Source organism: Tympanuchus pallidicinctus, unplaced genomic scaffold (assembly GCF_026119805.1).
Source record: "Tympanuchus pallidicinctus isolate F22 unplaced genomic scaffold, pur_lepc_1.0 scaffold5, whole genome shotgun sequence".
In the NCBI taxonomy this organism is placed as follows: domain Eukaryota; kingdom Metazoa; phylum Chordata; class Aves; order Galliformes; family Phasianidae; genus Tympanuchus; species Tympanuchus pallidicinctus.
Genome location: NW_026294769.1, coordinates 35,855,097 through 35,868,021, shown reverse-complemented (window position 1 = coordinate 35,868,021; position 12,925 = coordinate 35,855,097). Strand labels below are relative to the sequence as shown.

The window sequence follows — 12,925 nt, the reverse complement described above, 5'->3', positions numbered from 1 at the left end:
GCACTTAATACTTAGTATTCAAGAGCTTTTATTTTTTAATGAGAAAAAGATTTATTCACATTTTTATTGGTCTGATACACCTTTAATGTTCTGCCTGTATGTAGAAGTGCTTCTTGCAATCTGTTCTGCTTATGAACGCTAGGGGTTATGTTTCTAGGGGAGGGAATTCATGTGTTTTATTGAAGTTTACATGTGTTGCACTTGTGTGTTTTTCTTTACAGGCGGTAGAAGTTCTTTTAATTGGCTGACTGGAAACAGCATTGATACTTTGGCAGAGTATACAGTTCCTTCTTCCTCTGAGTCTTTGTCTTCATCCATGCTATTAGTTAACAAACGGAGTGAAAAATTTAAACAAGCAGCATTTAAACCTGTGGGGCCAGATTTTGGGAAAAAAAGGCTGAGTTTACCTGGAAATGAAGTGGACAGCAAAACTAAAGGTGTGTGGGCCTTACAGTGCAATTTCTACATTACACGTTGGCCCTCTTTGACACTTATTTGGCTGACAGTCTTTTACCATTCTATCTGAGGTTGAATTTTACAGATTTGGTTTCCAGGAGTGTGTGTTGATAGCTACACGAAGTATGGCAGAAAACTAGGATTGCATTAAGAACTGCTGAATTGCTAAATTGTGAGAGAAAAGACCTGAATGCTTAAGGTGGTGTTCCATTTTATGCCTAGGTATAGATGATCGAGCAGAAATTTTAAGACTGCGGAGGCGTTTCTTGAAGGACCAAGAGAAAGTCAGTCTGATGTATGCTAGAAAAGGTGTGGCTGAACAGAAAAGAGAAAAGGTTTGTCATTTCAATTAAGTTTAAAACCTTGAGCCTCAGTCCCATTACAGTCTTGTTCTTTATCTCTAGAAGTAATTGTATGAAGAAAGGGTAGGTGTAAGGTACTGGTTGCTACTTTGAAAGCTTTAAGAGGTTTTATTAAAAATTGTGCTATTTTTGTGATAAGATCTATATGACAATACTTGAAATGGATACTTGGATGGAGGCAGAATAGAGCTATATAACACTTTTGTTCTGTAGTGTGCACAAAGTGATTTTATGTGATGGAATGCCTGGTAGCAAAGGGAGATGTTCCTAGTAGAAGCTCTTTATGGTAGTCATCCCAAAAATTAGAAACCCTGAAGTAAGAATACTTCACAGAATTAGTTGAAGAAACTTATCAGTTATCTGAAGGTAAACTCAAAAATGTGATACAGCCAATGGGCTGATGTGAGCTGTTGAGGACTTTCAATCTGAAGGAAGCTCAGTAAGTAATAAGCATTTACTGAGTATTTATTAAAGCTTGGTACAGTATGGGTTTATTAGTTGTTACGTATTCATGATTAGTTTAAATAGACTCTAGCAGTTTTTCGAAGGTTTGTGTGACTAAAATAACATTTATTATTGTCCAAAAATGACAGCAGTTTAAGAAGAACAAAGTAACCCAGGATTGAGAGTTAATTTTTGAGACATGCTTGTAATTCTTTGCAGCTGCAGACAGCTGTATTAGTTGAACCTATGTCTGGGAGTACCACACAAACACCTATTTTTTGTCAGTTTATTTACTTGTAGACCAAAGTTCCCCTTTCCTCGTACTCTGCAAGAAAAAGAACCTGTTTAAAAAAAAATGATCACTCTGACAGTCCAAAAACAAATGAAAAAAATCTGGTGTTCCGCACCAAAAGACTGGAGGAGACCATAAATGTATCCAAGACTCCTTAAACTTTCAAGAGATCTGTTGCACATAAACACATACGGATCTCTGTGCATTATGTTAGTACCTTACCCCATAGGTCAACAGGAAAAAGGAGATTCTGAGCAAGAAAGTATTTGGAGATTGCTTTAGGGAAGCCCTAATTTCTTAATTTCCCCAAAGAGATTTCTTCTGGAAGTTTTTTGATAATCATCCCTTTCAAGCTGTGGAATAAGAACGGTCTGAAATGACAGTATCCAAAATGTTTAAAGAGAGTTAAAAATCAAGCTTTTTTTCTTTCCCTCTTCAGTGTATGCATACATCCACTGTCTGCTGGTTTAACTGGTTAAAGGGAGAAATTACAAGTAAAATTCTGGGCTTCAAAATCACTGCTGATTTCTTTTATAGCCTGTCCATGGTGTGAAAAGAAAAGAAAAAAAGAAAAAAAAAAGATGAGTTTTATGTATATGTATTAGTAATTCTTGTTCAATTTAATTGAATTTTTTCAAGCCTCAACAACAGGCAAGACAGCTTTTTAACCACTAGTTTACAACAGTTTTATTACAGTTTGGTTTAAGTTTTATTAGGAAGCAGTTCTTCCAATCATCCTCCTTCCTTTCCCTTCCTATCCCACTGTGTGAAATAAAACAGTCACTTTACCAGCCTCATGTTACTTTGCTCATGTTTGGCCAGGCTCTGAGAACCCTCATCTAATTGCATGGTGTGACTCAGCTTGCAGGCAGTAATTTACTACACTGTAATAGCTCACTGGCTTTCAACAGTAATTATTCTCCATTTAAAAAAATAAAAAAATAAATAAACACTTCAGTACTACGTGTATGGAAGCAGGAACTACAGAACATTAATATTAAATGGCTAAAGTAACTCTGTGGAAGAAACTTTGGAGTTCTTAACTGATTAAGATTATTTTGCATTTAACCATATTTCACCTTTAAAGTACTTGTTTAATAATCATGGCAGAAGCTTATAAAACACTACAAAAGTACTCTTGCTTATTATGTCCTGTCCAGATACAGCTCTTTCTAATTCATGACTTTTTTCTTTAACATGAGCAATGCATTTCAGGAGATGAAATCTGAGCTGAAGATGAAGTTTGATGGCCAGGTTACTTTGTACAGAAGTTACCGTGTGGGAGACCTTCCTGACATCCAGATTGAACACTCCAGCCTCATTGCCCCTCTACAGGGCCTCGCCCAGGTTTGTCTGCTTTTCAAATGCCATTTCTGTGGTTTGGTAGGAACAGTGAGGTGCAGTTGGGCAGCTGCTTTCAAAATTGTTGTTTTGTCATCAGCCACCATGATGTGCTTTCAAAGAGCCTGTTTTGAGGGACAGTATTTCTCCTGCCCCTGGGCTGGTGCAGCAATGAGAGAAGATGCCTTGTATGTTGCCTCACTTGAGCAATTGAACACAGAGGATCTAGGATATCAGCTGTTGTTGCCTCTGAGTTCCTGGGCTTGAGAAACAAATTAGAGACATTATTGGGAAAGGACATCTCACTGTATAATAACAAAATTGTCACTTTTGTTCTTTCACATGGCTGCAGTGCAGTGGTAAAAGTACAGGTGAAGTTCTGTGGATGTACTGGACTTAGATGAGTCAGTAAAGCTGATCCAATATTCCTTTTCTTATCTGGGAATGGCAGAAACTATAAGCTGAACTTATATTTTGCAATGTTTGAGATGTCACAGTATTCCTGATGATCTTTGTATTTGATTTCTTTTGATGGTCTCTTATTTCTGTCTGAAGGGGGAAGTAGTGCAGTCATGAGTTATCTGAACAACTTCAGATCAAGAGTTAGACCAAAGTCCAGTTCTGTGATAGACCACTGTATGGGATTATATTACATTTGCAAGAGTGTTCCTGGGTTGAAGAAGTGCCTTTAAATCTCAGATGGTACCATCTGTGTGCATGTATCTCTCTCCACTAGCTCCCTCAATGTTGGGGGCTGGATTTTCTTACAACGTTGACGTTTTCTGGGTTTTTTTGCTTATTTTTCCTAAAGCCCTCTTCTCCGGCCATAAGATGATACAAAGTTTCTGATTTCTGCAGCAGGAATTGTGAATATGTGAAAACTGTAAATTTTCCCTGACCTCCAGCACTCTGGCACAAAGCCTACATTGTCTTCCAGTTTATATAGAAAAATTAAGATAGAATTTGAATTTGTTGTACAGAAAGTCTGAAATAATTGCCAGTATAGAAGCTGGGCACACCAGAGCAATTTTTCCACTCCCAAACAGCATCTATGTAGGGGCTGGGTTAGAGGATGGTTCATATTTCTTGATTTAATTATTATTTTACTGTGTCACAATAAAGTTCAGTGACTGTATTGCTTTTCTTACGATTTACAGAAAGATCCAACATTTGCCAAGCAACTCTTCAGCAGTTTGTTTGGGGGAATTTTTCATGAGGTGGAAAAATCTAAAATTCTCTCTGAGAAAAAAGTCATCATCCAGAAGCTGCTGAAGGACTTCAATAATTTCCTTAGTACAAGCCTTTCTTACTTCCCACCATTCATTGCGTGCATCCAGGTAAATCTTAGTCTGTGACATGAAAGTAGAGGACTATAATGTCTCAGTGTGTGGTAAAACCAGTGGTACACATTACTGAAATTTAGGCAAAGGTGGATGGAGTACTTCAAATATGGCCTTACAGTGGCAAAGTAGAAGGGGAGGATCACCTCCCTTGATCTGCTTGCCTCGCTCTTGTTAATGCAGCCCAGGATCCCATTGGTCGCCTTAGCCATGGAGGCACACTGCTGGCTCATGGCCAACCTGTTATCCACCAGGACGCCCAGGTCCTTCTCCTCAGAGTTCCTTTCCAGCAGGTCATCCCCTAACCTGTACTGATGCATGAGGTTATTTGTACACAGGTGGGTGCAAGACTCTATGCTTGATTTTGTTGAATCTCACGAGTGAGGTTCCTCTCCACCCATCTGTCCGATCTGTCCAGGTCTCATTGAATGGTAGCACAGCCTTTCTGAATTGTGCCAGCCATTCTTCCCAGCTACGCATCATCAGCAAACTTGTTGAGAGTGTACTTTACCCCTTCATCAGCTGTGAGAAAAATTGACAAAACTATGCAGATGTTGTGGTGCTGATATTTCCGTTTCTGGGTAGTAGCTGTCAGATGGATTGTTGTTAGCATCTCTTGCTTATTTTTCAGCAGCCTTTTCAATTAGGTCTTCTGAGGTAGTTGTTTAGCAATCTTCACTAATGAGGGAAAGGTTTGTTTCTGCCAAAAACTGAGTTGGTGCATCACAGCTTCATCACTGAAAAGTAAACTCATGCCTTTCTGATTTGTTTCTGTGTGCTTCTGTGCTTCTAATGCTATGAGAATATGCTGGCTTGGAATAGTTTGTGAACTTCATATTCTACCCCAAGTTTTAGAAATTAAAAAAGCTTGTCCAAGTGCTGTTACATAACCACTGTTGCTGCATTTAATGTTTCATATCATCTGTGTTGATCTTAGTGCTGTATCTATCAATCTTTTTTTTTTTTTTTTTGAGTGAGAAATAGTAGTTTCCTCTTTCTGTTACTGAAATCTAAATACTCTGGTGATAGATGCCTTTCATAATACAGGAGGAACATCTAGTTCAGACTAGCTTTTCAAATAGACAGGCTGCTTCTAAGTACTTGTATTTATACATCTGAGAAAGTGTAATTTGTTGTTTACTTTCTTCTGTGCAGCTGCATAAAAGGTCAAATTCTGTGGGGATATTTCTGGGCTGTCTTGGTATTTTTTGAGCCAGCATCTCACAATAGCTATCTGTTAATATTCCCTTTTGCCATACTCCCTCATTTCCATTATTTGTGTTGCACTATGCTCTCCATTACACTCTCCATTACACTCTATAGTGTTTACACTCTATAAACACTCTATGCATTACACAATAAATGCTTTTGTGTGGGGCTACATTTTTACCTGAATAGATGGAAAATCAAAATTCAAAAAATAGGTAAGTTATCAGGCAAAAATATGGACTTCATAACAGTGCCAAGAGCATCTCGTTGTCATCCCTACTGAATAAAGAAAGAACAGCAGCTCAAAGGCAAGGCTCAGCTTGTGTATCTGAGCATCCTGCATAACTGTGAGAGGAAGACTTTTTCCCAACATGGAACAAAGTTTATATTGTTGAGAAGAGAGGGCTGGGAGAGGAAAAGAGAGCGAGCACGTGATGTGGAGGTTGCCATTTTTGTTGACTTGGCCAGTTGGAAGCAGAGTTTCTGCTTCCTGTATGCCAACAGCATAATAAATATTGGCATGTGTGAGAAAGGCTGCCTGCTTCACTGCGCCGTTCTTGTGGTTGTTTCACTTTTGGTCTTCTACAGGTTAAATTCCCATCAGAAGAGTAACTTGATGACAAAAGGAGCTGTTTCCATCTTCAGGGATAATCTTAAAGTTGTCTGTGAGGCTCTGGCGTTGGTCTTTAGGACAGATTAAAAAACAGCTGAAATACTGAGAAAGAACCTAAATCCATTCCATAAGTTTATACAGACTGTGTAGAAATCCCTAGCCTCTGAAGGATGTATCATTGTATATAAATACTTCAGCTATTAGGCTGACTTGGATGTTGTTCCTCCTTATCTTGAACGTATGGTGCAAACACAGACAGAAAACACAGAAGCAAAGAACATGCTCTCTGCTTTTAGAAGATAAGCGATGGTACAGTCACCACCTTTGATGTGGGATGATGTCTGTAAATTGTAAGAGTGTTCTCCAGATGCACTGTTATATTTGCACAGTTCTTACACTTCTCATATGCATACTTGATAAAGGGCTTTTAGTTTTACCTTAACACAGCTATTCTTAATTTTTTAGGTTGTGCAGTTGGCATTGCATCTCTGATATAACCCTTAAGAGCTGGCAGAGGACTGATATGTGTGTATATACATCTTATGTCTGAAACATGTAGTTGAAATTGCCTGAATAGCGTTTGAAGCCTATGCAGGCCCCTCATTGAGATCCACATGGTCTGTGACACAGGAAGCTACAAGAAGCTGTTCGTTTTTCTCTCTTGTATTGAGCACAGATAGAATTGGCAGGAGTCTCAGCATTGCAAGATGTGTAATTTCCTTTAGCCAAATTCGTATTTATCTGTTTGCAGTATGTACAGACTGTACAAATATCTGGTATATTTGTCTGTATTGGCCATAATGACTTAAGTATTAAAAAGAAGCTTTGGGTAGCCAGGAAAGTTTATCATTATGAAAGGGTTATTCTGCAGTTGAACTGATCTTCAAAAGGGTAAAGATTTCAGAAATCCTGTCTTTAAATCAGGCAGGACTAGATGAGCACCAATAAATGAGTCTAATGAGAATCTTCAGGATGCAAAAACAGGGTAAGTGCGTGGCTAGTAAGCATTCATCTTGATTAATTAGACATTGGTGGGTAGCAAGAATATGCTAAGTACTATGTTAAGGAAGGATAGCAGCTATGTAGCAGGCGTCGCACTATCAGCAAAAAGAGGGGAAGATTCAGACCGTGACTGTGTTCATTTCTCTCCTCTCGGCCGCTTTCAGTGTGATTCTTTTTAGAGAATTATCTGGAAGATCTGTCAGGTGTCGCAGGTTGAAGTGTATGTGCAGAGCAACTGTTCCTTGTTACATCCAGTTTTCTTTTGTGAGGCAGCTTCAGTCCTCACCCTGGAGAGGCAGTGAAGCGCAGGGGTTGTTCTCTGTCCTAAGAGCAGCAACAAAGAAAAAAAAAAACAAAAAAAAACACCAGCATTTTTTTTTTTTTTTTCTTCTTTTTTCAGAGTTGGGAACTTGTGGAAATTTTACTGCCTCTTTTCAGAGTTCACAAAACTCTGGTGGCTGGTCTGTGAAAAGTAGCTGTCAGCAACTATACAGTATGTATTAGACCAGGTAGACAACTTGTTTTGTCTTACAGGAGATAAGTTACAAGCACAAAGAGCTGCTGGAGCTGGATTCAGCTAATGTGAGCACGAGCTGCCTTGCAAGCCTACAGCAGCCTGTAGGCATCCTTCTTCTGGAGCACGCCCTGATGGCACTGTCCCCTGCAGAGGAGCCCCCGTCAAAGCGGATGCGTGGCAGGATGGAGCTCCCTCCAGATGTCATCAAATGGCTTGAGCTTGCAAAGTAAATTATTGCTTGAGATAAGTTACTCCTGTCAGGTTTGCCTTGTGAAGAACTGCATCTTTGTAGATCCTGGAATTTCTTTTCAGTCTTTCCCTCTGTTAGAATTCAACATGCCTTTTACTTCTTGTTGGTTAATTACTGTCTTTCCGTTAGAGTGATTAGACTTAACAGATGTTCACCCTGGCAATGCTGCTACACTGCTAAAAACAAAAGCAACAAAGCATCCTATCTTGCAATTGCAGGAGTTTCCAGTGTTCAGGTATTCTCCTACAAGATTAAGTTTGTCTACTTATATATGTAATGTTATTGCTGATTGAATGTAGGTTTTTTAAATTTTATTTTCAGTAGTTTATATTTGCATTGATTTACCTCTGTTCAACTGATTAAAAGCTTTCCCTTCTCCTTGTTGATAGGCTTTACCGGTCTCTGGGAGATTATGATGTCCTTCGTGGTATTTTCAGTGGTAAGATTGGGACTAAGAAAATTACACAGCAAGCATTGCTGGCAGAAGCAAGGAGTGATTATGCTGAAGCAGCTAAATGTTATGACGAGGTAAAATGACAACAAGAATGCTTAGTTTCATAAGTCTTTCTCATGGCTTAAAGCTAAGAAGCCAAAACTGAATGTTTTGAGAACGAGCATATTGTTCAAAATGTCCTTCTGTTTGATTGATGGTTAAGTCTGTAATGATGTGGGAACAGATGCCACAAGCAGTCACAACGGAGCAGAAAGCATGCTGCTCTTTAACTCGTTGTTACAAAGCTGCATATCTGTCCTTACCTCACTGCAGCCTTCCAGTACTTAAAGGGAGCTTATAAACAGGAGGGGAGTCAACTCTTCGAAAGGGTAGGTAGCAGCAGGACAAGAGGAAATGGTTTTAAGTTTAACAAGGGAAGGATTAGGTTGGATGTCAGAGGGAAGTTCTTCACAGAGAGAGTGGTGAGATGCTGGAACAGGCTGCCTAGAGAGGTTGTGGATGCCCCATCCCTGGAGGTGTTCAAGGCCAGATTAGATGGGGTTCTGGTCAGCCTGGTCTGGTATTACATGGGGAGGTTGGTGGCCCTGCCTGTGCTGGGGGGGTTGGAGTTTGATCCTTAAGGTCCCTTCCAACCCAGGCCACTCTATGATTCTTGCCTAAGCAGACAAGTAGAACTCCATGGGCATGCTACCTCTGTGAGAGCAAACTGCCTGTGTTCATGGCAGATCTCAATTGTGGGTACAAATAAAGAAGGAACTCTTATCATTCTTCTAAAGACTTTTCAGAAATGCGGGTTTACTGAAGATGGCTATCTGAAATAAATTTTTATATAAATATTATTTCAATCCTGACTACCTTCAATTTTCTGCATTTAATATTGCTGCCACATTCTGGCAAATGGATAAATGTTTTTATGAGAGATGATCAAGTATTCTGAAGTTATCTGTGACTTGATCAGAAGCTGACATGATTTAAAACTCTGTGAACCTTCCTCTCCCTTAAATTGATTCCCTAGGCACTTTCCAAAGAAGACTGGGAAGATGGGGACCCAACTGAAGCAGAGAAAGACTTCTGGGAACTTGCATCTCTGGAATGCTATGACCACCTCACAGAGTGGAAGTCTCTGGAGTATTGTGCTACTGTTAATATTGACAGTGGTAAACCTCCAGACTTGAGCAAAACGTGGAATGATCCATTTTATCAGGTATTTACAAGTTATTTTGATACTGCATTACTGTCTCTGCACGGATACAGTAATGTGATTGTGGTTGGAATTCAGTTATGTAATTTGGGTTAATTTAATTATGGAAGTTAGCAGAGATCCTTACACGTAAATATTAGAAGCAGTTACTTCTGTTATTTTTAGAATGTTTCATTTTGACCTAGAATCTATGGCTGATCATACAGTGCCAGGCTTAACTGCCACTGCTGCTGACACTTACCTGTGTTACTTCTTCTCTTGCACATCTTGAGAGTTAGCAGATCACTGGTACAGAGACTCACAATATTTACTGAGTACTTCCAGAGCCTATCGGAAAAGGCTGCCTTTGATCTGTTTGCAAATTGAAATGCATCTTCAGGGAATTTAGAAAACAGTTGAAAATATTATCATATATTTTATCTGCCACAGATAAGAAAAAGTTGATCATCTAATATTCGGTGCCTAGAAATAAAGCCTACGTTTTCACCTTCCAGGAGACATATCTGCCCTATATAATACGCAGTAAGTTGAAGCTACTGCTCAATGGGGAAAATGACCAGACTTTGCTGACTTTCATTGACGAGGCAATGAAGACAGAACAGAAGAAAGCTCTGATAGAAATGCATTACAGCCAAGAGCTTAGTTTGCTTTACATCCTGCAAGATGATTTTGACAGAGCCAAATATTACATTGGCAATGGCATGCAGATCTTCATGCAGGTAAGAATCACTGCTGCTCTTGATGTGATTTTTCTGTATAAATGTAAGGAACAGTGAAACTTGTAGCTGTTGCTGCTACTAGATTATATGCTTCTGTACTTGCTTAAAGCAGACCCATTGTCAGGTTATAAGTCTATTAAATAACTCACAAAAGATTTGATTGTAGAGCATATTCTATAGTAGCATAAGATGAATAGTTTGCAGAGCATTGAATAGACCATGTCGTAAATTCTGTATATGAGATCTTTTATTGTGTCCTTTGCCTTTCAGAGCTATTCCAGTATTGATACTTTGTTATACCAAAGTCGAATGAGCAAACTGCAGTCTGTACAAGCTTTGACAGAAATACAGGATTTCATCAATTTTATGACCCAAACAAGTAAATATATATTAAGTTTATTTTGTTTCCATTGTATTGAATAGTTCTGATTTTCTGAACTTGTAATTTGTCTCCACGCTCAGAGGACTGAGCTCCTGTTTGAGGGAGCATGGGTCTGGAATTACTTTGTACTGTCTTCTTGACAGAGAACTATTGTAGTTGTGTAAGATAGGCTTCAAGGTAATTTGGTGTTCTTTTCAAAGCTTTATTAGCCTAGCTGTTGTCATAAAAGTATCTCTTTAAATGAGGAAGTAATGAACTGAGGTTTTTGTTGGTGTCACTTCTGGTAGCAAAGCAGTTAGCAGGGGTAAAAGATAGATGAAATATGTCATTTATAGCTACTGTGGTTGGCATGAAATATTAATTCATGCATATAAATATAATTATATATTAAATTAACAGTTCCACTGTATTCCAGCATACTTCCATATTGAAGGTAGCTAGTGCTGGTGATTTGCAGTGACAGCTGACCTTGATGTCCGTGTTGAATCTTCTGTGCTGCAGCAATAACCAAAAATATCAGCACAAAATAATGCATTTAACGCAAATTCAAAAATGCAACTGCACTTTTGGGGTTTGATTATTACATTTTGTGTGGGTCTAGGGCCTTTTTCATGCTGTTTGGATCTAGATGCTTTTAAAGTATTCCATGTTGATTTCTAGGTAACTTAACTTCACGGGCTAAATCCCTGAAGAGACTTCTCAGAACTTGGACAAGCAGATATCCAGATGCTAAAATGGATCCCATGAACATCTGGGATGATATCATTACAAATCGGTAAGATGAGATTTTCAGTGAGCATAAATTCTGTGTGACTGTTGACTTCTGAGAGATGCTTTTTCTAACACGGCTTGTTTACAAGGAGGGTGCCACCGATCCAGTGTATTCCTTTTCTTTTAAGTGATCTTATCAGCTTTATAATGGGTTGCTTTTTGTGAGACTAACTCACGATGGGAAAAAAAAAAAGGAGTTTCAGAAGCAGATGGAGAATAAACAATGTTTTGATAAGGAAACAAGTGTTACTTAAGGCATTTTTTTGCATCAGCAACTACATACACAGTACAAAAATGCTGACGAGAAGTCAAGCTGTCCCACTTCAGCAGCCCTCGAACACACCCGCATGTAGTTGAGTAGGTTAGCTGTGTTTAACTCAATATATCACCACCCAAAGGGCTCATACGTTACGGATAAAAATGCTTACGTACTCTGTGGTCAGTGTTAAAGCTGGGGAGTGTGCAAGAGAAGATCAGCCCTATCACACTGCATACTTCTGATGTTTATAGGAGGGTTAATGACCACTGCAGTGACCAAGGCAGTAATCTGCTGCACAACTGATGCTAGAAAGAACAAAGTTTCTCTAGAGGCTGTTGTGGATTAGCTCCAAAGAAATGAATGTTTTTTCACATCTGAACATTTTCTGTTCTCTCCATGGTATTCATCTCCATGCCAATCCAGTCTTCCTGTGCAGATTTAGTTTTTCACTTTTTGTGGAGACAGTTTATTTAACAGCTCTTCTGATACCCTCTGGGCACTAATTTACTGTCTCTTGAGCTCAGGAAAGCATGGATATGGAAAGAGCTTATATTAGTTAAATATGAAGAAGAGTACATGAAGTAGTGCTCTGCTTTACAAAGTCTCAAAACATTGATTTGCATGGTTGTCAGTGGCTTAAACAGTTCTATGTGCTGTTAGAAATAATTTGCCACAAATTAGTTAGAAAAGATGTGCCTTTATTCAATGGCAAGGCCTGCTCCTGACTGAAGTAGTGATTGGACAAGAATGGCCTCAAGTTGCTCCAGAGAAGGTTCAGGTTGGATATTAGGAAACATTTCTTCTCTGGAAGAGTGGTCAGTGGCACAGGCTGCCCAGGGAGGTGGGAGAGTCAGTCGCTGTCCCTGGAAGTGATCGAGAAACGTGGAGATGTGGTAGTGAGAGACACGGCTTAGTGGGGAAACGGTAGTGGTAGCTGGATGATGGAACTGGATTATCTTGGAGGTCTTTTCCAACCCTTGTGATTCTGTAATTTTTTCCTGCACTGAGTAACAGCCTACATGATGAGAGATGCTACTGAATTAGATTGGATTAATTGTAGAATAAAAAGGAGTTAGCACTGGTTCATGCAATTCTGTTTTAAGAATCTGAGTACAGTCACTACTTTTTTTTTTTTCTTCTGCAATGCAGATTTTAAAGTGCCTTGTTTACATGCCTCAGCATTGTATATACTGAATTCCTGCTTTGCATGAAACACAGCCTGGCACACTTCTGTCAGTTTGGAACTGAAGCTATGGCTAGGTGAACTTGGAGGTGGTTGTAGCTATGCTTAAAAGAACAAACCAACGGAAGAT

At 39.1% G+C, this 12,925-nt stretch overlaps 1 protein-coding gene across 2 annotated transcripts in view; it reads left to right on the top strand.

The window, feature by feature from the left end:
* PRKDC (protein kinase, DNA-activated, catalytic subunit) overlaps positions 1 to 12,925 on the top strand; it is an 82,622-nt gene that overhangs the window by 51,765 nt on the left and 17,932 nt on the right. Inside the window, exons 59-68 of one of the 2 annotated variants that reach the window (XM_052704559.1) lie at positions 222 to 437; positions 685 to 791; positions 2,770 to 2,901; positions 4,053 to 4,232; positions 7,594 to 7,802; positions 8,216 to 8,354; positions 9,296 to 9,484; positions 9,976 to 10,200; positions 10,471 to 10,579; positions 11,243 to 11,357. In XM_052704559.1, coding sequence (XP_052560519.1) covers positions 222 to 437; positions 685 to 791; positions 2,770 to 2,901; positions 4,053 to 4,232; positions 7,594 to 7,802; positions 8,216 to 8,354; positions 9,296 to 9,484; positions 9,976 to 10,200; positions 10,471 to 10,579; positions 11,243 to 11,357 — 1,621 coding nt within the window. Of the gene's footprint in view, positions 1 to 221; positions 438 to 678; positions 792 to 2,769; positions 2,902 to 4,052; positions 4,233 to 7,593; positions 7,803 to 8,215; positions 8,355 to 9,295; positions 9,485 to 9,975; positions 10,201 to 10,470; positions 10,580 to 11,242; positions 11,358 to 12,925 lie in introns of both variants that reach the window. The other variant, XM_052704558.1, reaches the window with a different exon arrangement.